A 24,424-nucleotide genomic window follows, 5' to 3' on the forward strand; every position below is an offset into this window, starting at 1 on the left:
GTTCTGGAGACAGAGGACTGCCAACTTGTGGAAGGCAGAGGGAGTGGACAGACTGCCTTGGGCCTGGTGGTTGTTCACCACCACCACTGAGCTGCAATTACAAGTCCTAAAGCAGCAGAGAAGCCTGCTAACAGTTAGAGGAAAGAATGAATTGGTAGAGCTTTTACTACTTCGTAACGCAAAAGGCTCAGAACAGTATTTGTAAAAGCAGCAGCTATGTATTTAAGGAAATATGAAACTCTGCGCTTGGCTTTTTTCCTTCAAAAATGAGTTAATTGGGAAGAGTCATACATGTTAACAGGTAGTGAAGAGGCAAAGGCAGTCAGTTATTCAATATTTTGTTCAGTGTTTGAATTTCTGCAAGAGGCAGATTTCCATGTTTAGGGCCAAGACCTCTACCATAGCTGAAGTCGTTTGCAACACAAGATGAAGGCAGCTCCTACCACTCACCTCTGCCATCTCTTTAACTTTCTGCTCATAGAATTCCTGCTCCAGTAGCACCGGTGGGAGAAGAGCACGCTTGTCGTAGGTCCTCCAGTGCCGTCTCTTATTCTCCAGAAAGAACATGCGCTTCTCGATTTTCACATCCCCTAAAGCAGAGTTAAAGACACAATGAAACAGGATGGAGCAGCCAGAACAAAGCTTAAACCTTTCTTCCTCCACACACCACCAGCTGCGTAACTTCAGTATCTCAAATAGCACCGTACCAAACAGAGGTACTAATGAAGAGTATCTCCAAAACAGATACCAGACAGTGACAGAAACGGAGCTCTTTCAGGACTGTATCCCTTCCCAAGGACAGCACTTTCTGCTGCAAGCCAGTTCTGCTTACAGTAATGATGCAGAGAGAACAAGACGCACAGCTTGGTATTTACCTTGCTCAAATTTGAAGTCTATATATGAATACTGATTCATTTCTTTCCTCCTTTTTCGTTTCCCACTGGTTTCAGGAGACAGCTCCTGCCATTTTTTGATAGCATCTGAAAAGGCCTAGAAAATAACATACAGACTTAAATCCTGCCTGTTCCTGGAAGAAAGCAGAAGCACATACTTCAAATTGAAGCACACTAAACCCGCACGTAAGACTGATCCAAAACGTGAAAGCCCAGCACCCCATACAGAGGCAAGTATACCTTTCCTTTGCTCACCTTATTGCTTTATGTACTCCTAAAACAGCCATCCCACAAAAACCAAGATAACCAAATGATACTTCAAAACACCTCAGCTATTACTCTAACACAGCTGGTTTCCACTCTGATGCAACAGAGCTGGTTGGGCTTTTTTTTTTTTTAAATAAAAAAACCAAACTCAACAGAAAAAAAGCTCAAATACTCAGTGCTCAATCAAGCAAGTGAAGAGACAAAGAGTTTTTGGCCAAAAGCTTAAAGCCACATTTACATTCAGTTTGTTGATACTTGAAACCGGTGTCTTCACAGCTCCAGGATATAGGGCTCATTCCACAAGTCATAATAAATAGAAACAGGACAGTGAGACTTGGGCTTCTTTTCAATTACATGCAGTCAGTTAACTAATAGCAGCAGTTAAATGTTTTAAGATTTAGCTAAATGCCTAGGCTTTACTGGCAACTATAGCACACTTCAGCGGTGACAGACAGGAACACTTCTCAGTTTAATGCGTCACCTACCATCAACTAGCTAGTGTTTTCCCCAGTTCTCCTATTAGAGAAAAGTAAAAGCTACCTGCAGCGTTCCATCTAGCTGATAAATTTTGCAAGTCTCTACTAAATGGATTAATACTTCTTAGAAAAGGAAGAGTATTAAAAAAACCCATAACCACACACTAGCAGATGGTCCAATAAGGCAAAAGACGTCACACTGCTCTCCACAGACACAAGAGATAACCCTAGGAAAGAAAACAGACTTGAAATGGAGAACCTTTCGTGTGATTGCATAGTGTCCCTTGAGTTCATGTAGTGCCCACTTGATGTCTTGGCTGCTCAGCATTTTGAAGTCTGCCATAAGGAGGTCAGCTGCCTGAATAAAGCACCGCTGGTCAAGTGGGGCGAGTTTGGAAAAGTCGAAGTAGTCCACTTTAGGCACCTAAGGAAAAAATGTGAAAGATGTAAAAAGGCTGGTATAAATACAGACAAGAACACCCTTTCAGCGATCAGGACCTTCTGCAAGACCACCCAAAATTCAGGCTACACGGCACCCAGTCCTGAGCACCTGCCTAAGCAGCAGCTTAGAGCGCAGCACAGGTGTGAAGCCTACGGGAATACACATTGTGTGGGCAACCTGAGCCGAGCTGCACCACACTGCAGCTCTGTCCCCAGCTGGACCCACGCGATGGAGTTTAAAGCCATTGAACGTGGTTGCATGAGAGTGAGGAGAGGCTACGGGTAGGCTGCTGTAGAGAGTGAACAACTATCAGCTTGAGGCTGAGAGATGCCTCCAAGAGTAGAAAGAGTTACTCAGCATTTCTCTCTCTCGGGCCACGCACAGCTATTTCAACATGCTCAAAGTGGCTCAAATTTTTTTGTCAAATGGACTTAAAAAAAAAAAAAGAAAAATCATCAAGAGGCTGGAGGGAGATGTGCAGTTAGGAGGCTGAAAGGCAATGCCTAAAGGTCACACAAGAGAGACCTGAGGGCCAAGTCTACTTCATGTGACAGAATGACCATGGAATTCTTGCAGCACTTATCAAAATGAACACTTCAGCTGGGGGAGCTGACAGGCAGGCAGGGCAGAGGGTCTCGCTGAAGGCAAAAGAGCAGACACTGTGCAGCTACGCAACAGCAAAACAGGGAAGTCTTGGAAGTCATCTTGCAAGCAACTAACTGTTGCTATTTAACACTACCTTAAATGCACCCAGAAGCCTCCTACGAAAGTATGGCTCAACCAAACACACTAAAAATACATGCTAATAGAACCAGACATCCCAAGGTCCACTCCGGTTGAACAGACTGGATGAGAGGCATACTATAGATAAGGATACTCTCTCACTTGCCTTTGTTTCATCTTGGCTGGCAAGCAGGCTGCTGCTGGGATTTAAAACCACTCTGCCTTCCTTCTTTGGGTAATCTGGATTTTCCAGAAGGAAGTTACAAAGTCTGAAAAGATAAATATAGTTACTTCAGGGTTTGGGAGCTCAGGTTCATTCCTCGCTTGTCTAATTTTCAGCATCCTGTAATTAGGAGGCTAGGCAGGCAAGTCACAGCCTGCCCTATAAGAACCAAGGGAGGTCCCAGACTATAGCAAACTGCAAGTAAATGACTGAGGATTGAGTGAAGAATGATTGCCTGTATAATTGCAGAAGGAAAAGCAAATAGATTTGTCTTTTGACAATTAAATTTATACTCATGAAGGTTTTACGGGTGACCTACTAGCCAACAGACACCTCCCCATGCCAGAGGTAAACAGTTAGGGTTACTTCCCCACTCAGATCCACGGGTGAAGTCGTGGCAAAGCGGTACCTCCTTTAAGCACATGTCAATTCCTGCATGACTAAGAGTTGAGGCGTACTAACTTCCTGCTACTCTGGAATGAACGTGATGAAGACTGTACCAGAAAAAACAATGACAACACTAGCAGCATTAACTGAAACACAGCTGTCATCTACTGTGCCCAATACAAATGCATCTATGGAAAAAGAAGCATACAACCCCCTACAAAACCCTTGAAAGACCAATGTCTTCCTCAACAAAAGATTAAAGACCCTCGTTTGAATTAAAGCCTCCAGTCTCAATCTACTTTCACATTACAGCAGAGACGGAAACACGTTTAAACTGTGTTTACATGTAACATGTACTCTGAATACAGGTTTCATTGTAATAAAGCTTGAAATCACACCAGCATTGTCCACTTCCACTAGAAACTGGTCTAGTGAGAATATAATTTAGAAAATCACTAACTGTGATTGCTGAAAAAATTGCATACCAGCCTGTAAATGCAGCATACCTGAGGTCTTACCACAAACAATCATAACTGTCAGGGAAATTTAGCTTAACTGAGTATTTCAGCTTAGAAAAGACTCTAGCAAATAGTTTCAGAATACCCCATTGCTGGAGATCCACAAATACTTCAGAAGCCCTTTTGACAGGGAAGCTTGTTGTAGGCTACCTGTCTGAATCAGACTGTCATAGCTTATTCTCCACCACCACTAACCAGCTGTGCTCACTGGGTCAAGGAGCATAAGCTGTTCCTCAGTTTCCCCAGCCTTAGAATAATATCCTTCTGAAAGGAGCTAGGACAAGCAATTAACATTTGTAAAACTTTTTGAATGAGAAGGTGCTAGGCTGCAGCAAAGACATAATTGCAGCTAATTTACATTCCTGATGTCAGAAATCAGTCCCTAATTAAGAAATCTGAACTGGCTTAAAGCATTAACCCACTATCAAGGCACGATTACTTTAGGCCTGCTTTCACATTCAAAGCAGAGGCATTTCTTTTTGTTTAATCAGGTATTGACATATTGAGCCAGAAGCTTTTGACTGACTGTGAATGCCTCTGCACACAAAAGCTGAATAGATGATACCCTGCTAAGAGGAGCTCCCACATCTTATCTTTCACATCGGTTGAAAGTTTTAAGACAATCATTTCGGAAAACAACAAAATATCTTGGCACTGAGTGCTTAATAGCTTCCAGCCCTCCCCCCGCATCCCTTTTACAAAAGATAACTGTTTTAATCCAACAAAACAGAAACTTCAAGGAGCTCAAACCACTGCAGCTCAAATGCAAGGGTTTCAGCTGGGGCACAGTCAGAATACATTTGAACTGTTCTGCATGTTGCCATTTCAATGCTCGGGATTTTCAGAGATGTTAACCTTCAATGTCTGACAATTAGTTAAGTGGGTCCCAGCGCGCAATGCACGCACACTCGCAGCACTGTTCATTAATATCTGCACCACAGGACACGGAGCCAGTTAAAAGCCTCATCCCTGCCCAAACCCAGCCACCCTTATTTATTATATTTCAAGCCTGATTCAGCTTGACGTACCACGGAGATCAAAGAGACCCTGCCAGCGAGGCTGACCAGTGCTTTGACCCATTTGTTCTCATACAAAAGATGCAGTGACAACTCAAAAGATAGTTTGGTTAAAGGAATAAAAATATGGAGAAGAAATCTTTATCATCCAGTAAGTGGGTAACGCACCGCTGAGCAGACACTGTAGATGGCCTACAGGGAAGCCTGTAAGCACCTTTTCATCTCGCTGGGTCTGTGGCACACAATAGCAGAGAAGAGATTTCGGTAGCAAAAAGGGAAGGAACACATTAAGACTGATAGAAGCCAATACTGGGATTTAATTCTACCAGGCTTCGCTAAATCCCCGCAGGACACAATAACGAGTTTTTTCACACAATCTGTGAGAGGGTCCTGCAGCCAGATGTCCAACTTCAAGAGCTCAGTCACCCTGAGGAATGGCCCTACCGCTCCCAACTCAAGCATCCACACTGAGGTGCACCAAGTACACGGTGTGGGCACCTGAAAGCCTCTCTCATGCAGACTACGCCACCGCTCCAGGGAAAGCCCTTTCGAAAGGGAGGAAAGAAGTTACAGGCTGATGACTTTCTAACCAAGAAGCCCTACTTTGGAGGCACGACTTCACAACACAGGCAAAAGCAGCAGAGTAGGAAATTATGCCCAACGGATGGGATCATCCTTAGTTCCTTGCCAGTTAACTTATTTATGGTCCAGTAACTAATTCTAAGCCTCATGCACTCACACACTGCTTAATTAGTGCCCTAGTTAACTGGAAAGGGCATTGGATTCATACAAGATAGGGTGAATACTCTGGCAACCAACACCTATTCTTCATTCTTGTGTCACACAATAACTAGTTTCAACATGTTTGAAATAGCAGTGACAGCTGCAGAGGGAGAAAGAGAGAGGGGCCACCTAACATCAGACACAAGTCACAAGTGATTTACTTCAAACCACTCTTCCCTCTGTGTTGCTGGTGCCAACACACGCAATCCTTCACCCTTCAGCTGTGCAAGCTTTACCCAAAGGCAGGGAGATGATGCAACTTATCATTAAGGTTAATGACTTTATTTTAAACTTTTGATTCTAACATGACTCCCAGAGATACCAAGCATGATGAACACCACAGAATTGTTCAGCTGCTAACACAATTGGGAAAGCAACACTCACCATGATTTTCCACTCTGTCTACTTCCCTTCTTGGCTTGTGTTTCTGCTCAGTTTGACCAAAATCAGTCCCTCAACAGATATCTAGAATCAATCCTGCCAGCCCTTAAATGTGTTTGCTCTATTCCATCTGCAAAAAGTGACGTGAGAGAACTCAAAGAATACCACTGCTACTTGCTTCAGTAAAGGGGATAAAAGCCAATATCACAACACTAAATAAGGGAGTCCAAACTGGTGTCAGCTTTACCTGGAAAAAGCCAAAAGCCAGTGAAATGAAGAGGTAGGAAACTATTTTCTTCAACTCAAACCTCACCAACTCACCTTCATACTAGAGTTTTACAGAAATCATCTGAACACCTTAATCCTGACACTCACCCTTTTTAAGAATCCTAGTAATAGTTAGGAGGAAATTATATGTAGTATCTTTAAATAAGCAAGTTATCTTAAAAGAAGAGAAGCTACAGCACAATGTCAAACTTAGAGAGGATTTTAAAAAAGCTCTATTAAAAGGAAAGAAAAAACCCTAAACCACTGCTTTTTGGCACTATCACCACAGTGCTGACTCCCAGCCTGGATATGCTCTAGAACAGCGTCATTAGTGGGCAGGGAAATGAAAATGTGACTGCAGCCAGACTGTTGTATGCTACACTTTAGCTCTTAGCTTTATACTTACACATTTAAGTCATAGCAGTTCTTGATGCTGATTAGCTCTTCAATATATTCCTTCTTCACATCTGGGAATCTTGCTTCCTACAGTAGAAAAAGCTAAAGGTTACATAGGTAGAGGAGCTGTGCAGCACAACCTAGCAACAGCACCAGAGACAGAGATTTATAGGTAATTATCTAGCACACTCCTGAGACAAGGGCCAAAATGAATTTCAAGAGACCATTTATATCCATCCTGCCTGGATACTGCAAGCTGCTGGCTTTCCTTTGCTCCACAGAACGATTGCTAACAGCTCTTTCTCACAAGAAGAGCAAGGGCAGTGATGTGAGTGGCCATGAGCCCCTGGCCCAACAAGCAAGAGGCGAGGCACGTAGGTATGATCTACAACAGAAGAAAAGCTAATATTTACCTTCAGACAGAAGATTAAGGAGTTCCAGACTGTGCTGAAATACAACATTCCAAAGCAAAAAGGAAAAAACCCAACAATATGTATACACACCCAAAGCACGCAGAAACACTAGCAACAAGATCAGAACAGACAACAAACCTTTACTGGCATGTCTGTAAAAGCTCTCCCAGCATTAGCCATGCAGCAAAGAGCACCCTTTGCTGCTTTCTCTTGTTGGGTTCCTGTACAGGTATTGCAATTAATTGCACCATATGATATTTTGCTTTGCAAGACTGGACTGGTCAGGGTCATCAAGCAATCCTGACAACGCAAGAGATTCTACTTGCCCATCTGTAGGCAAGTCGCTGATCAGCAAGGTCTTACCTGGAAAGAGCTGAATTTTGTTGGACTGCTGCTTAACGATTATTCTCCTCAACCCCGGTTTTCCCGAACAGAATCAGATATGGGATGTGGAAGGAAGATGTGGAGGGGATGGGCTTAGTGGTACACACTTATTTACAAAAAAGTATTCCATAAGGCATCAAGAGAGACCCTTCCTTCCCAGTAAATCGAAGGGGAGAAGTGTGCATGGGGCAGGGTGGGGGGAACATTAGACCATGTGAAGCATCACCACTTTTTAATTTTGTTTTGTTTTTAAACATACACATTGCCCAAGCTGCTGAATACACCAAAGGTTAAAAGAGTACCCTTCTTGGTGGTTCAGTTCTTCTAGCTAGTGTCCCTCATGCTAAGCTTCACACGCAGTGTCAGAAAGGAGCATGTGGAGTTCACACACACAAGTCTTGGTGCTGCTTATCCAATAATCCCTCAGTGCTACTGCCTGGAAATCCATACCACAAGGCCAACCATTACCCACCCCTGACCACCATGGTGGCCTAAATGTGGCCACGGACCTAACTACTTCAGAAGAGCCTGCTGAAAGCAGCCGCAGCCCTCAGCCATGTACCTCCAAGCTCTCTCTGCCCCACCCTCCATCCCTCTGCCAGTGTTCAGTGTCTCAGTTCTGCTCATTTAGCTCTACTTCCATTCCTAAATCAGCTCTACAGAGTTGGGTTAGGAATCAGCCAGACAAAAAAAATCCTACAGAACTGAGAGGGCAGTAGCCTTTAAGGGAACAGACCCAAGTTATTTCACCTTGCTGCGCCCCTGAGACCCTGCAATCATTTTCGTAAAACCTCTATGGCCAAGAGCCCATCCCAAAGCTAACAGTGCCCTCCAGATTCAGACCTTCTCACCACTTCTGCCATAGTGCTGGGGCTAGTCTTTCAAACCAAAGTTTTCCAAGACAGTTCACTGCATGCTCTTCACCTGCTGCACAGCTGAGTCACAGCCAAAACGAAGAGGATTTGCAGCTGAAGTCAACAGGGATGTGCTGTGAGCATGTGAAACGCTACACACCTTGAAAAACCTGTCTGAAAATAACAGGCACACAGAAGGCAAACTAGCCCTGGGAATACTTACTGTCTCTCTGATGAGCAGTGCAGTGAGGTCTTGGTCCTGCCCAGCAGCTCCTTGTTCTGGCACATTACTACAGCCAAGTTCATGAGAGCCCTGTGCAGGGAACGCTGGACCTGGCTGTTCATTGTCTACTGCTGCCTGCTGACCCGTTTCTTCTGGTGGATGCGCCAGCTGGGGTGAAGCAGGACCTGGAATCCCATCCTGCTGTGGTTCAGGTCGGGGGAAGGCTGGCCCAGGAGCCTTCTCTCCACATGCCCTCAAAGATCCTGGGTCTGCTTCAGGTTGCCCTTGCTGAGGAGCACAACCATTTACTACAGCATGTGGCTCACCCTCCAACGGCTGGAAGTATGGGTGATCCAGCTGGCTCTCATGGATCTCCAGGTCTGTGTTGGCTGTAGCACCTTTTCCTCTGGGGTTTTGCTCTGGCTCCAAGTCCTCTCCTTGCCATCCTGGGGCTTCTACCTTTTCTTCCTGTTGTGGTGGAAGGTCTGCATTCTCCACTCTAACCACTTCTCTGTTAACAACAGGCTGTGGACTCGTCTTCATTGCTGGAAGCAAACTTGGGCCAGGCTCCTCGTTACTTGTAAGTTCAAACTTGGGACCATTAAGCTCAGATGGTCCAGGCTGCTGCAAGGCAAAGGTCACATTCTTGTCCCAGCTCGGTCCAGCACTGCTCTCCACCATGTGATTATACCGGTCTCCCTGGCACAGCAGAGTCGCGATCTCATCTTGCAGATATACGCTTCTCAAGGGCTCGACTGCACTTTTAGATCCTCCTTCTCCCACAGGGTTTGCACCCTGCCATTGAGCAGCAGGTCTGATGACATTGGGGCGCAGAAGCTGCTGATGCTTTGGGATCTAAAAAGAAGATAGACAAGAGTAAGCAGGAGTTCTTCTGGCATGTCAGAATCCTTGCTCCAGATGATCTTTTGTATCTAATCAATTTCTGATGGGAAAACCAATGAATAAGGCACCTTGCTAAACAGTTTTAAGGCATAAAACTGCAATCTATATATCATTGTTTCACTGAACTCCATCCTCAGTCTGTCCCCAGGTGCTAAGAAAACATTTGGCAGAACCAAGGATGCACAGGACTTTCAGAATGGAATAATTTCCTAAGCTCACATCAGTACCCACTTCCCTCCCAGTAAAACAGTCTGGGAAGGAGGAACTAACTGATGGCATATTTGCATTCTCACCAGTTTATTTAAACAGGCAGGAACCAAAGCTCAAAACATTGATCTCTGGCCTTGTTCTTGCTTCTAGCAGACAGAATGCTGTATGCCAACACTCTGAGTATCCTGTGCTACCATTTTCAACTAAGAAACAGAAAGGTCAGCTTTGCAACCCATTTCCTCAATGCCTCTAGTTAATGTATTCTTAGTATAGCTTAGATACGAAGTTAGACACTTAAAATAGTCAGGATAAGCTAAAGCCTTTGGCCCTCCTCTGTGTGACCACCTGTACCAGTGGAAAGGGATTTATCAGGCGGGCTAGCTTTGTGAAACTGCAAAAATTTAAGTGCCTGCAACAGCCCAACAAGAATCCAAATAGCGCAGAGGAATATAAAGCATACAAGGTCAAACAAGGCTTGTTTTGAAAACCCACCTTCTAAGGAACATCAAATCCTCTTACAAAGCACTACCTTTCTGGATTTAGATAAATAACTTTATGGAAGCTACAGCCTTCGTTAAGTAGACCTTAACACTGCAATTTAGCAGGCTAGTTCTCACCCCCCACGCCCAAAATACGATTAAACACTTAAAGACAGCAAAATGCCATCATTTCAACATTCATTTCAGACATCTAAAGCAAATTACTGTAACCGGACAGTACACTCAAAGGAATGCATCAGGTATTTGCACAAGAGTCTGCTATAAAGGCCATCAATAAAGCAGGGCAAGCGAAAGAATGAAAGATTACCGTTGCCAAGATGACTACATCGTCATCATCTTCCTCATGCTTCTGCTCTGCTGGCGTTTCCAGCAAGGGTAATTCTTCATCCGAGGAATCTGATATCATGATAAGACCTTCATCCCTGCGGTTTATGCAGTCTGTAGTAAAGTAAGTAAAGTTAGCTATTTGCTAAAGGTAAATAACTGAAATTACAGGGCACAAGTACCGAAACATCCGAAAAAGCAATCTTCACATTTGCATTGCAGCAACAGGGAAGAAGCGCTCAAAGGTCACTGGTTCCTCGCAAGTTACTGTTAGCACCACTCCTACCTCCCTTGGCCCTCTGACCAAAACCCCTGCACACACACCAGCACATGCACCAGTCACTCTGACACTTACACAGAAATTCTTCTATCCCAAATATCAGCACAAGTCAAGCTGCTGCAAAAGTTATTCCAAACAAGCTACCTATTCCTAATTTCTGTAGAGAAGTCCTGAACTTTCAGTATCTCAGGGACGATTCCTTTTCTTTTATTAACGTGCAGTGCATTCTAGAGGAGAGATAAGGTTGTTCATGCAATTCCGCCTCTTCTGAAAGAGTGTGACTTTGCAGGAGTACCTTATGTGAGACTGAGATAGAGCCCCTGGTGCTGGGTACAGAAGATATCCTGCGATTAGATGACAACCTTGTCCCTCAAGGCCTGTCAAGGGTGGAATACACACGCTATGCACACAGTACAGAAACAGAGGGTTTCTGTACTGCAGAAAGAGCATACAACCATGCCTTCCCTGTGATGTGATACAAAGTTTTGGCTTATACTTTAGCCGAAGTATTCATGAGCGTTCATTTATCACCTTTCAGGCATACACAGAAAGCATCATTTTGAATTCCACTCTTGGAGGAACAGGTGCCAATACATACAGCCCTACGAGGATACGAATGCAGAGCCAGCCTCTCTCCTATGAGATTCTCGGAAAGGTGGAACACCATACGCCCCTTAGATCTGCCGAAATACCTCTACATGGTGTTCCCAAGAAGTTAGCAATCTGCCTTAAGGCAGTACAACATGAGAAAGACCAGAGCCAAGTATTTTGCATGTCTGCATAAAAAGAAAGACTTTTCTGTAGGTGGCTGGGAAGTGTAACAGAGCAGCGTATGACATGGCAAACCAGACCACTAGCCAGCCCCCATTAACAGCACTCCTGCCAGCTCAGTGTCTATGAATCCTGCTGCTTGTAACCAGAGTTTTACAAAGAGTTTCAGAAATACGCACAAATCTGTACTCACCTTTCCCTCGGTGACTACGGAAGCTGTTCAAGTTAATTACCTCTTCATTTCCACCTTTCTCTGCCATTTTGAACAGCTGTACTGAAAAGCATCAATGCCCAGCCATGGCAGTCAGGCTCACACGAGGAACTAGAGGACAAAACAGAAACAGCAGAGTCAGGCAAACTCAGCAGCATCTTGACCAAGCTTTCCCAAGACTAAGCTGCTCGATCATTTGGGGGGGGTTCTCCTGGCCTTCCCAGTACGGTCCCTCCATGAGGATACTTTTCCATACCACCTTCTCAGTGCCTAAAAGCAGACACGTTTGTTATCTTCCCTTCCGACAGTAAAGAGAGCCAACTGAGGAGCGCAATCAGGCCCGAGGAGCCTCTCTGAAGATGACACGAAGACGCTTGTAGCTACGCAATCACAGAAAGGCAGGGAGGGGGAAAAATGCAGTTCTGTTCAGCCAAGACTCAAACCCTCCCCATATGTGGATCTTCTCCCGTTTCCAAGTCAAAAACCTGATGCATCATCTCACACAGCGGTGTTACTGCCACCATCTACTGGCGAGAGCAGCGAAAGCCTCTTGCCTGAGCTGCCACAGACAACACCATGTAAGCCCACAGCTCATCCCCCACAGCACCCCACGCCATGATGTCCTACCACAGACAAGTGGTGAACAGCCCATATTATGGGCCTGAACTGGCAGCTCAGCTGACTAGGAGCTGAGCCACACAGCTGAAACGGAGCCACCAGCATCACACCTTCCATGCCCTTGTGTGCTTCCAAGCCGAGGGAAGACTTCAGAGGGACCAGAGATGCTCTGAGCTCACTTCCACAGCATCCATGCTGTTGGCATGTCAGGAGGAAGCCGCACCCCTGGCAGGGCAGTATATAAGCGTGTGTTTTGTGCCTGCACTGTGAACAAGTCACATTTACAGAGCACACTTCCTAGCCACCATCTGCTGTTTTAAAGCAAAGACCTCCCTGGTTTAGGCACATTCCCTCCTCAACAAGGGTTTGGTACAAATTCCTGAACACGCCACCTGCTCTCAAACTGAAAAGCGAGCACGACAGGGATCAGGTTCCCCCACAGGACCGAGCTTTGGGGACTAAAATTTGCTCCCCCCACCTGTTCTCAGAGAGGCACAATGAGACGGCTGGAGGCTCCCAGACAGGATTAGGGGGTCAGAGGAATCACTGCAACCTGAACAGTAGGTTTCCATTTTATGCTCCGTCAGCTTATAGCTCTCAATTCCACTATTGCAGAGCAGCTGAATACATACGGGGACTCTGAGCACAATTTGATCACTGCAATGAGAACGGAGATCTTTTTATTGAGAAATATTCATCTCATTATTAGAGCACAGAGGAATCTGTGTTGTTAAATATTTATTGGTGCTTAAGGTGGAAGAAAATGGTGGGTCTGCTATAAAGCCCTGTTTGCTAGTACACAAGAGCTGTATAAATTCCTCCTCAATAATTCTACTTAACCTCCTCTGCAGGGAATAGGATTTGCAGCTAGGACAGCAAAATGAAGAAATCAGTTCAGATGCATACTATGTACTCATATCTACACCCCCCTCAAGGAACTAGTCATTACCATCTTCAAAATGTTTTAATACAGGATAAAAAGAAAAGAAATTTAAAAAGTATAATTTAGCACTTAAAGCTAAAACCCAAGCCACATTTAACAGCAAGCACACGCTGCATGGCAGCGCTGAGAGTCAGCCAGCTTTGGGCAGCAGCAGCCTGCACAGCCCCTGTCCTTTTTGAGAGGTCACATCCACGTTATTTCAGTTGTATTTTCCCCCTGCCACCTAGCCCTGCATAGAATTTTTCCATCCTTAGCTATCTCAGTACTTTAGGAATCAAGATCAATATGCTTCTTGCCATATAAAAGATGGAGAAATGGAAGCATGGAAAGGACCAGTGTGGCCAGGGCCACCAAGCAGGCTAGCAGTAAAGCCAGGAGGAGCACCCAGGCTTCCTCAGCTCCTCTACCCATGCCAGCCACTTCTGTTTCCTAGCAGGCTGGTCCTACAAAGCACTCCTTGCAACAACCAAGGGCCCCTGCATAGCTGGCACCTGCCTCATCCCAGCACCTTCATGCAGGCTCATGCTCAACAAAGGAACCTCTTAGCAGGCAAAACCAGCAAAGGATCGCTCCAAGACTGGCTGGGGAAGACCAAGGACGATTGTGAAAGCCACAAGTCAGCCCTCACAGCATCAAGCGGTGCAGACAGGGGCTAGACAGGTGTCTGCTCGGCTTTGCTCTGAGCAAAGCTAAGTAGCTTGGATATTTCTCCCCTACGGGGGCATGCAATGCATTAGCAGAGTTGGGTACGCGTGTTTGTGTGGTGGGTCGACACTGCAAATGCTCAGCACAGTCTTCTCCCAAACAGCTCAAAAGGTGTTATGTCCAATGCTGGCTAAACCACAGCTGTCCACATCCAAGAACAAGGGATAAGCCCCAAGACTAACATTAAGCCCATATTCTCTACAGGCAGCTCTGCTTCCCACAGAGAGGAACTTGCACACTTCAACCCTGAGCACCAAGAAAGAGGTACAGCAAATAATCTGAAATTATATTTGGGATAACAGACTGTCTACCTCCTGCTCCAACCCCAGAAGTGAAAGATGTTCACACATCACCAGAAGACCCATGGTGGTTTAAAAGCAGGAATATAATAAATAGCGTTAACTGTAATACACAGTCAAGGCAACAACAACAACAAAAAAGCCAAGCCTGGGAAGAACTGGCATTATACCACTTTTCTGTTTCAAAACAGACTGCATAAAACCCCAAGCAGCTTAATAAAGCACTGCTTTGAGGGTAGAAGCCAAGCTTCCACCGAGAGCTAGCAATTCATTGTGTCAATACTCAATACAGCGCTCAAGTTTAAACAAATATCTATAAGCATGGGCCAGTTCCATCTAGTGGCATGAATAAGAAGTTTATTCATGTTTATAGCGCTAGGCTGCCAAGAATGTGAAGTAACAAGATCAAAGCCACCCACCCTAGGGTCTTACCCTACATAAACAACGTAATAAAAATGCAAGCAAGACAGATGGAAAGCAGCTATTCCACACTACCTCAGTGATTTCAGTGCCTATTTATAGGTAAAGAATAAGGCTACCTATAACCAAGCTCTAACATGACCATCAGCTTTTACGCAATACAGTCAAGGACAGGGTACCAGAACCGCTGCAACAGAAAAGGACCTGGCAGCAGGCAGACATACAACATGCAAGCCTTTTTTTAATTATTATTTTTTCTTTTTCTTATAAACTCCCACCTGTACACACACCAAACTGGACTTGGGACTTGAATCCCTATAGAGAATCTGGCTGACACAAAACTCTCGTCATGACTTTGAAGCCACCCACTGACAGCACAGCAAAGATCACCACGCTGCAGATGCGGTTCCACCAAACCTCCCCTCCATTTTCCACATCACTCCACGTATTCATGACTCTGCACATCCAAGTTGTTTCACTGCACAGGCAATAAAATCCTCCCCATTCAGGTTTTTCCTACAGCAACTTGAGAGGAGAAAAACCCATTAACAGAACAGCACTGGAAAAATCAAGAGACCATCAGGGACTGACGTGTAACTGTTCTTTGAACTGACAGATCTTAGACTGGCAGTTGAAGTCGCACGTACTTCCCAAACCAGCTTCTCCTACATGCAAAAATATAATCTATAAAACCACTGGTCTCAACCACTACCGTGGGTTGAGGGATCAGCTGCTAAGAGATGAAGCAGGTCTCAGGTGCACATGGAATGCTTACACAAAGATTTCCAAAACACATTCAAAATCCCTGCAAACACCACGTTACATATTTTTAGCCTAACCTAAAAATAGCAAGCATTGATACTGTGCATATATTTAAACTCCCAGTATATGCAGGCGTTTTGGGACTGCAGTAATTGGAGCAGAACTCGGATCTGCTCCCTCCACCTCGCATTTGTGCTGCAATGAGCATCTTCAGATGGTGCTGGAATTTAAAGCGACAGTCGAGGGGAGACCCCCTCCGAGACACAGTGTAATGTATTTTTTCCCTTACTTACAGCATTTGAGATCTTGAACTCCCACATACCCAAGATGGGACCAGACTCAAAGCACTTTTCTGGCTCTAGCTCAAGGCAACAGGATCAGACAGAAAGCACTGCAGGGGAGGTAGGAATTGAAAATCCAACTGAAGCAGGGGAGGGGAAAGGAGGAGGAAAAAAAAAAAGAAAAAAGAAAAAAGAGCAACTTGAAAGAGATGTCAGCAACATCAAATCATTGCGTGTTTTAGCCTCTTCCCCATACAGCAGCACCACTGTTGCTCACCTACACTGACAGAAGAGCATCAACTCCTACTTTCTGCCTGCAGGCAGCAAACGTGTGTGCCGGTAGCCTGCAAGCAAGGTGAATTTCTAGCTCGTTTCAAGCTGCTAAAACACAGACAAGCTACTTGAATAATGCATGGCTTGTGACAACCACCAAAATGAAAAGCTAAAAATTCAGCACTTCCGGAAAAAAAATAAAGCACAACAGAAGGGAAATAAACCAGCCTGACTCACTGTCAAGCGTTTCATTGAAACATTTCAAAGGGTTCACGATTTGCTGGGGGCTGCTGCTTGTAACACTCACTTAGCAAAAGCAGGGAGAGTTTAACAGCAGTTGATCGTGTTAAGCAGCATCATCCCAACGAAAAATTAGAAATCCCCTGATCATAAGCCCGACAAGAACCGCTAGGCACAAACAAGCCCTATTTACTATGCACAAGGCAGCTACTGCCACCGCACCATACCTTGCAAAGGAATAAAGCCAGGGGTTGAAGCAACCTGCAGCAGGGCTTCTGCCGAGCAGGTCTGCATGGAGGCCCGTCCACAGCTCTGGCAAAAGCAGGAAACTACACCAAAACAAAAGCATTGGCCCCAGCCCAAAATCCTTACCCCAGCCTCCTGAAGACAGAGGAGTGCGTGGGCAGTGGCTCGCAGGCAAGACCACCTGGTTTCCAGCAGCAGCTCGGTTTGCTACAAAAACAGCACAACCAGCTACAGATACCACACAAAGGCTCCTCTTAAGAGCACAGAACGGGGATAGATTTACGATGACCGCATCCATGTAGATTTTTGGACCCATAACATCTGCTGAGGAAGAACAGACAAGAAGATCATTTGATAACGAAATTGGTTTTTAAGTTTTAAAACACTCCCTAAATGTTTCACAAGACATTAGCAGCTGGCTTGGTTTACCAGATTATTTTAGATAGACATGTACGCCCTCTAAGAAGGGGAAAACAGGACTCCTGAGAACTGAGAAAAATCAAGGAGCAAAAGCTGAACAATTTTTTTTCTCCGTTAAGAGCCAGGTACCACAGTTCTGCTGCTGAAAGCCAGAGAATTGATTTTGTCACACCAAAACAGAAGACACTATAACATTAGAAGCATTAGATTTACTTTGTGAAAAGTAAATCAAAGCTGGTTACCTCCCAATATATACAAGATAAGCCCCCCCCCCCCCCCTTGTTCAGAAAACATCTCAAAAGAGCGGCCACTATTCCTGCAGCCACACCAGCAACATAACTGGTTTTGGAAGCAGCGCTCCAGGCTAGAACATTACTGAGATGGACAAGAGGGAGAAGGAGTCATCAAGCTTCTCTGGCAGCAATCACAACTTCTAGTTCTCTCACAAAAGCTCCCAAGAAGACAAACTGTCCCGTGAAACATGTGCCGAAGCCAGGGATGCCCTTGCCACCGAGGCTCACGGCTGATGTGACGGCTCTTGATAACTGCAGAGCGCTTAGTGGTCCCTGCATCCCTGAAGAGCAAACCACGAGCTCAGCAACACAGGGCTGTCCAGCTTTACTAACATCCTGTATGGTCTGTTGTAGCTTCATTCCAAGCTCTGCTTGTGTGTTTTCACAGTCAATTCTCAGTCATCAGCATTACCAAGAACACACCAGAAGATATTTTGAGAAGAGAGGCTATGGACTCACAGGGTATGAGCCACCTCTGTGTCACTGCTCCAATATAATGAAAATCACTTAGTCAGGAGCAATTAAGAGAGCAGATTTTTAAGGACTACTTGGGTTCAAATCCATAACTATACTTTTCTCATTTTGCAAGTCAACTTGGAAGTCTGCACACCACTAGACTTACCAACTTCACTTGCAGTTCATCATTCCATTAAAGGTGACAGTATCACTTAATCCTAATTTTTTGAAATAACCAATCTCCATTTTTATTGCATCTATGAACACAAAGTACAAGAGGAAAGAAACCTGTCCAGTTTTATCTTATTCACCTAATAGCTGGCCATCTACAACGTACCAGTTTTCCTAGCAAAACCAATCTCTGCTCTGTGAGCTCTTCTCTAAAATGAAAAACTTCTAAAAGATGCCTTTTTTCCCCAAAACTGGGCAGCTACTAATTAAATTCAACTCAAAGTTCCCAATGTCCTCGAGCTATTGCCCGATGACTGGTACCAAGATCAACTGCTGGACATCTCAGTTCCTTCCCACAATCCCTGATAACAGGGCTCCCTATCATCACATCTTTCTGATCGGTGTGAGACCACCAATTCTGACGTATGCAAAAAAACATGCCCCGCACAAGAGGTGGGGAGCTTTGGATCAGTCATTTGCCTCCCCTACCAAACTGAGACCTGGAAAAAAAAGTTAAATTTACAAAGTCCGGTTAAAAAGGAGAGTTAATACCATTGCCTTGGGCTCATTTTAACAGCAAAGTGGAAATTCAAGGCTTTGAGGGAAGAAAAGGTGTCTCCACAGGTAGCTCCTGTAAGAGCTATCTACTCCACCTGTCTCACACTTCTGGCACGTGCAAGGTCAACCGGCACAATCCCCAAAATCCCAGACCTCCCTCCCACATCACAAACAGGCACCAGCTTAGCATTTCAGCAATAAGTCAGATGCTAGCAGCTCAGCACTTCGCTAGGGCAGCGCACGCAAAACCAACCTCCGTGGGCTCACGGCCAACCTCCCAAACCATCCCTTTAAAGAACGGTTTTGTTCTGATTTTGTGGCATAAGGGTGGGGACGAACGGAAGAGCACACAACATCATGTGATTTGCAGCTTTGCCGCTTCCAGAGCGAGTTTTACTTCCAGTTTTCTTACCCTGAACTCACACGTATGAAGAGGCGGCGGCAGAGGCTCCTTTCTCTGAGCAGCACTGTTATTAAACCCACCAGTGCCTGAAGGAGCTGGACTCCACGGACGATCGGGTGCTGCACGCACCCTGTCACAGCCCTACGTAACATTAATTACAGCTGCCTTCTCTTCCCCACCAACCCAGCAGCCACCCAGAAAAAAAACAAGAGAGGTGCCCTCGTGCCACAGGACATACACGAGAGTGCTCCTCTGTTACTCACACTTCATAGAACTCTCCAGGAAAGAGGACACATTTCCTCTCCAAATCCTTAGTAGTTTGGGGTTTTTTTTTCCCTTTTTTCTTTCCTTTTTTTCAAGGATCCTGAATGTCACCTTTAAAAGGTATAACCGAACAAAGAAAACCAAGCGCAAGCTTTTAAGTAGTTACTTAACAAAGTGGATGCACGTCTTCAGGAGCCTTCGGGTTACCATCTCAGCACTGTTTTTCACTGGAGAGGAAACGAAGAAATAAAGGATTTAAGGTTGCTGGTTAGGGTGACCCTAGGACTCCGGCACTGATGATCACACAGATGAGGCACCAGCAGCCTGCTCCGTTCACAGCCCTGTTTGCAGGGGGCACCGGGAATAAGGAGGAGGCAGGCCGCACGCAACTGGCAAACTGCTATTAACAGCAGCGGCGAGGGACTGACTAGACCAAAACCAAGAGGGCCAGAAAGCACAAAGCGTCAGTTTTAGTTGCGCTAGTAGCCAGAAGACTATAAAATAACAAAGGATTGATAGGTTGCAATGGCATCCTAGATGTTAAGCTGCTGCCCAGCAGAGCGACTCGGGAAACCATCTAAGCTGCCCCTGGGAAGTTGTGTTCCAGAATAAAGCACAACACACCACCAGCAGCAAATATGGAAAGAAAGGGGGCAGGGTGTTTTAATTGTATTTTTAAAGTGACCAAAAAAAAATATTTTTGTTTTCAAGGATAGCTGCAGTCCACAAAGCACAGCTCACAATTTTGCAAAGCTGCTGACAATGTAAAAGCTGAGACTTGACCTTGAGGTGGCACAGAAGGGGAAAAACCACAGCTTACTGCATTAGCCCACCTTAGCAAAAAAAAAGGAAGATTTCCATGTCAATCTGCACAGTACTTCTAGAAGTATCGACTTAAAAGCTTGCCACCAGTCTAGGTGTCAAACATCCCAGAATTAGGGACTTCCAAACAGAATGACTTCACAGGTCACATATTCTGGTCATTCCAACTGTACCCTTTTTTTTAAGCAATGTTAAGCATCTGCACTTGCCATAATTTCAAGGGTGAGCGGCCAGAAGCTGTGGCTTCATGTTAAAAAGGGTTTCACTGCAAGACCTGCTTAAGATGGTCACGTTTCCACACCACAGCATGTCACCCTCCTCTCACACAGAGTTCTACCTGCATTTGTTAAGCTTTGAGAAGAAATGCCCTGGAAAATGTCTTTTGTAGAATTCAGATCAGATGCCTTCTCTCCTCACACATCCACCATGGCATAAGTGGGAGAACACAACTAAGATGCTAAAATAAATTGCAAGAAGGGGGAAGATCTTAAACTGCTGCCTAAGAGCTGACACTATGCAACCACAGCTGATACCCAACCAGCACACAAGCAATACGTGTTCCCAGTCCAAGATCAGGCACTGCCTTTGAAAGATGCTTTTACACGTTCAGATGAAGGGCTTCAATACATGCAAGAGCTAGCTTAGAGCCATACTGAGCCAACAGGCCACGTTCCCTGCACAGTGAAACACATCTTAAACTGCCTGACATACCGAGAGTAAAATACCGATGGAAACCTTGCAAGGCATGTGCAACACCTGAGCAGCAAGTCCACACTCTGCACCGATTCCTGCTGGAAAGAGTGAAAAAAAAAAAAAAAAGCTGCCTACTGCACCCAGCAACGAGGAGATTACCACCAACCCTTCTGAAGAACAGTAACTTACACCCTTACTGCTCAAGCACTGCACACAGGTTACAAGATTTTCAAGCCAGCCAGCAATTGCTTTTGTTAAACTGGGGTTAGGTTTTGGTTTTTGGTTGGTTTTTTTTTTTTTTATCGCATTCATGCATTAGCCTTGTGGCCAACCAATTCCAGCCCAGCAAGCAAGCCCTCAGCACCAAAAACTGAGGGCAGCCCTTCCAGGCTCCCAACAGTTGTCCAGTCTGAGTTCATCCACATTGCGTGGCAGTGGTCACGGCAGGGTTTAGGCAGAATATGTTAAAATAGCAGAAAAGCAAAGAGGTTGTATTTGAGGTAAGCATACCACTACATCAGAACTGAAAACGCTGAAGTCTGATCATGGCCAGATTTATAGAGATGCTCCACATCCAGCATTATTCTCTTCTGAGACTATTAAAGTTCATAAATGAAACAATGATCAGCTGGCCAGCTAAAAAGCAAGGAAAGAAGCACACACTGCACATTAATCCTCCAGGTCCACAGCCATACAGATTTAGGAGACTGCAAGGTACCTAACAATTTTATCCCAAGGCAAACATTTTGCATAAGCAAGACTACAAAAACCACTACAGGCCACAGCCAAGAGGTTGCACAGGCTGCAATCAGACCATTTGCTAAGGACACAACTGTCTTCAGGCTGCAAATTTGCGTGCCTACCCCTTAGTCATCGCAGTCAAGTGTCCAACACTGTTTAAGCCTTCGCACAGTAAAATATAAATTCTTTTCCTGGGTGTTGCAACAGTACAACATCAAACAGATTATTTAACCATCTGGGATAGAGGGTCATTAAAAGCAGCCACAAACTGCTAAACAAACATAAAAACATTAAGCTGAGGAGCATTCTTCAGACTGTGTTCGAGTCAGAGGTGCGTTCCAGCTGTTGCAAGCTGGTTTGTGCTCGTCATGGCTGATCCAAGGGCACCTCCCAGTTTATACACAATGAAGCCTGCTCAACTACAATAGGATTCCGGTTTAACAATATAGAGAGAGGACATGAACTATTTATGCTACCCAAGTTACTGCTAATGGGTCCTGCTAGTCTCGTTCATCTGTAGCTGGAAATCCTAGCAGCAGGGAAGTATGAAACACCGTACGCTGCTGGTTTCCTGCAAGGGAATAAAAGCTTTTTTCCTGCCTCCCCATTATACTGCTGCTGTCATCTTCCTCAAATTGCATTACAGCACGCTATGGCGAGAGCGGGGAGAGGAGAAAAGTCTTCTAGGCAGCATCGCCGCTGTGCTGCAGGCAGCTGTCAACATCGCTGCCTGTTCCACTCTGCTGTGCCACTAACACGTTTAGCCAACAACATTTTGTACTTTCCACAGGTATGCGGGCAAGCGCTCCCTCCACCACCAGCCTTCAGGTGCCTTCAAGCAAAAATGATCTGCAAGAAGCATCAGGGAGAGGCCTCCCTCCCCCCATCCATCAAATATAAGAATGCATCATGTCTTTGGGACGGTATTTGGAAGTAAAAGCATAAATCTGTTCCTAACTCTAGTTCTGCAAAGGCTGCAGAAGAGCCAACCGCCGTCTGCCTTTCTCCAACCAGGACACAACACCACCAGTGCCCACAGCTTGGTAAGAGCACGTCAGTATCAACAACAAAGTACGGGAGCTTTATGGAGAGGTGCTTTTGACAGGCATGTATTACTAGAGGCCATTTTCCATCCTTATACTCCCCCCCAAAAAAATTCTAGCTGGTACCAATCCCGACCACCTTATACGACAGTGTAATAGCACATGATGCCTCTACAGATCTTGTCCAAATATTTATCTAAATAATGCAAACACTAGCTTGGCCTCCTTACAGAGGTAAGCAAATCAAGTGCGCTTGTCCTCAGAAGCCAACTGAAAACATTTCAGGTCACCCTGACACCTACGTACACTCCCAGATTTCAGCTTGCCAACTTTGCTTCTCACTACAAGTGACAACAACAGCCTCCAGAAGTCACCCCATGAACAGGCAGGCTGCACTGGCATCAGCAAAGGAGTTGGCTCCCCCAAAGCCAGCGAGAAAGCCATGCTTAGATTTCAATTCCCCGTGACCTGGGTCAGAAACGCTGCAAGAGAGCATCATGACTCAGGGTAGCAGCTGCCCCTGTGCTGAAGTCTTCCCCCAAAGCCCAATGCTTTTTCCATTTAATCAGGCACTGACAGCTCCCCTCGCGAACGCAGGGAGGGGACCACAGTGGTGCTGGTAATTAAGAGAAAGGTGTCATTCAGAAGGAATATTATTTCTAGTCCTCAGGAATTAAGCTTTCTCAAAGGTTGTTACAAATTTAAAACTACCACAAGCTCTTAAGCACTGACCCAGGGGAAAAACATCACTCCTGAGATATTCCAAAATAAACCTGAAATTCTATAAAAGTGACATGAATGCTGCTGAGAACAAGATTATCCCAGCTCAGTAAAACATTCCTTATTATCTTCCATCTCAGTGCTTTGGCAAAGATAACTTATTCAAGCCACCAGGGCACTGCTAAGTGGCCTTTTTTGCCTTTTCCTTTTTTTTTCTTGTTCTCCCTGCCTACCCTCCCCCAATTTCCCACATTTCCCGTTCCAGTAACCTGCTTAAAATGAAACTACTCCACTCCTCCTCAGACTAATGCTGATCAGCATGTTATTCGGCTGCACTTCAAACACAGGAACTACCACACCAGTACACAAATAACCTTATCTCCTGGGCTGCCACTGGAAGCTAGGGTCTCAAGTCAGCTGCATGTTTCACACCTTCCACTGCTCATGGTATTAAAAAAAGGCACTTACACCACCACCACCCCGCCCACCGGGGATAGATCCTACCGAGAGTAACCAAAGTTACATGCAGCAGCTTGAAAAGCCCACCCATCTACCAACAGCAATTAAACCCGCTATTATTTTAGAGCGCACGCAGACTTCTGAGCCTATTAGCGCCCTTCCTTTCAGTAGTTAAGATGACGTCTGAATTCAATAATTTAAATGGAGACTTAAAATATCTCCAGACCAAATCCATGTGCAAAAAAACTCCCAAGCTTCCGATGAGATGAATTAGCGGTGCAGTTCTGACTGTCCCAAAAAGAATGCAGCCAGTGGCAAGCCCTGACACCCATTGCCACACCAAGCTGCCGGCGCTATGACACAGTAAACCACTCACAATGGCTTTAAAGAGAAATAAATAAGACACCCATCGCAAATTAGCAAATGGGAGCTTCTTCCAGCAGGCACTAAAAAACACCCGAAGGGCTCCATCCCTCTCGCGCTTGGGTTTGTGTTACTCTGGCTTGCTAAGCAGCTCCTGGCCCCCGAGACAGGCTTCCTGCCTCTCTCCAGCTGCGCCGACGTCGCAGGAGTTGCACACTCTCCCCACCTATTTTTGCCACGGGACTTTTTAGCCATTTGTGTCCAATTTCAAAGCACAAGCCGCGCTGCCAGCAATCGTAGCTCACTGGCAGCAGTAACGCCCACTGCATTCTCAGGCAGACAAAGCATTGGTCTACCCAGGAATTTGGACTTCTGAGACAGCTTCT

The 24,424-nt window shown here is 45.3% G+C and overlaps 1 protein-coding gene across 3 annotated transcripts in view; it reads right to left on the reverse strand.

Moving 5' to 3' along the window:
• Nucleotides 1-24,424, reverse strand: part of RNF216 (ring finger protein 216) — an 80,958-nt gene that overhangs the window by 54,016 nt on the left and 2,518 nt on the right. For 2 of the 3 annotated variants that reach the window (XM_056335909.1, XM_056335910.1), the window contains exons 2-9: nt 11,828-11,956; nt 10,567-10,697; nt 8,647-9,501; nt 6,783-6,859; nt 2,968-3,070; nt 1,896-2,060; nt 876-990; nt 451-590 (exon numbers count right to left, since the gene is read on the reverse strand). In XM_056335909.1, the coding sequence (XP_056191884.1) occupies nt 451-590; nt 876-990; nt 1,896-2,060; nt 2,968-3,070; nt 6,783-6,859; nt 8,647-9,501; nt 10,567-10,697; nt 11,828-11,894 (1,653 nt within the window). In that variant the 5' untranslated portion in view covers nt 11,895-11,956. Of the gene's footprint in view, nt 1-450; nt 591-875; nt 991-1,895; nt 2,061-2,967; nt 3,071-6,782; nt 6,860-8,646; nt 9,502-10,566; nt 10,698-11,827; nt 11,957-16,758; nt 16,932-24,424 lie in introns of those variants that run through there. The other variant, XM_056335911.1, reaches the window with a different exon arrangement.

This window comes from Falco biarmicus, chromosome 4 (genome assembly GCF_023638135.1).
Source record: "Falco biarmicus isolate bFalBia1 chromosome 4, bFalBia1.pri, whole genome shotgun sequence".
Lineage (NCBI taxonomy): Eukaryota > Metazoa > Chordata > Aves > Falconiformes > Falconidae > Falco > Falco biarmicus.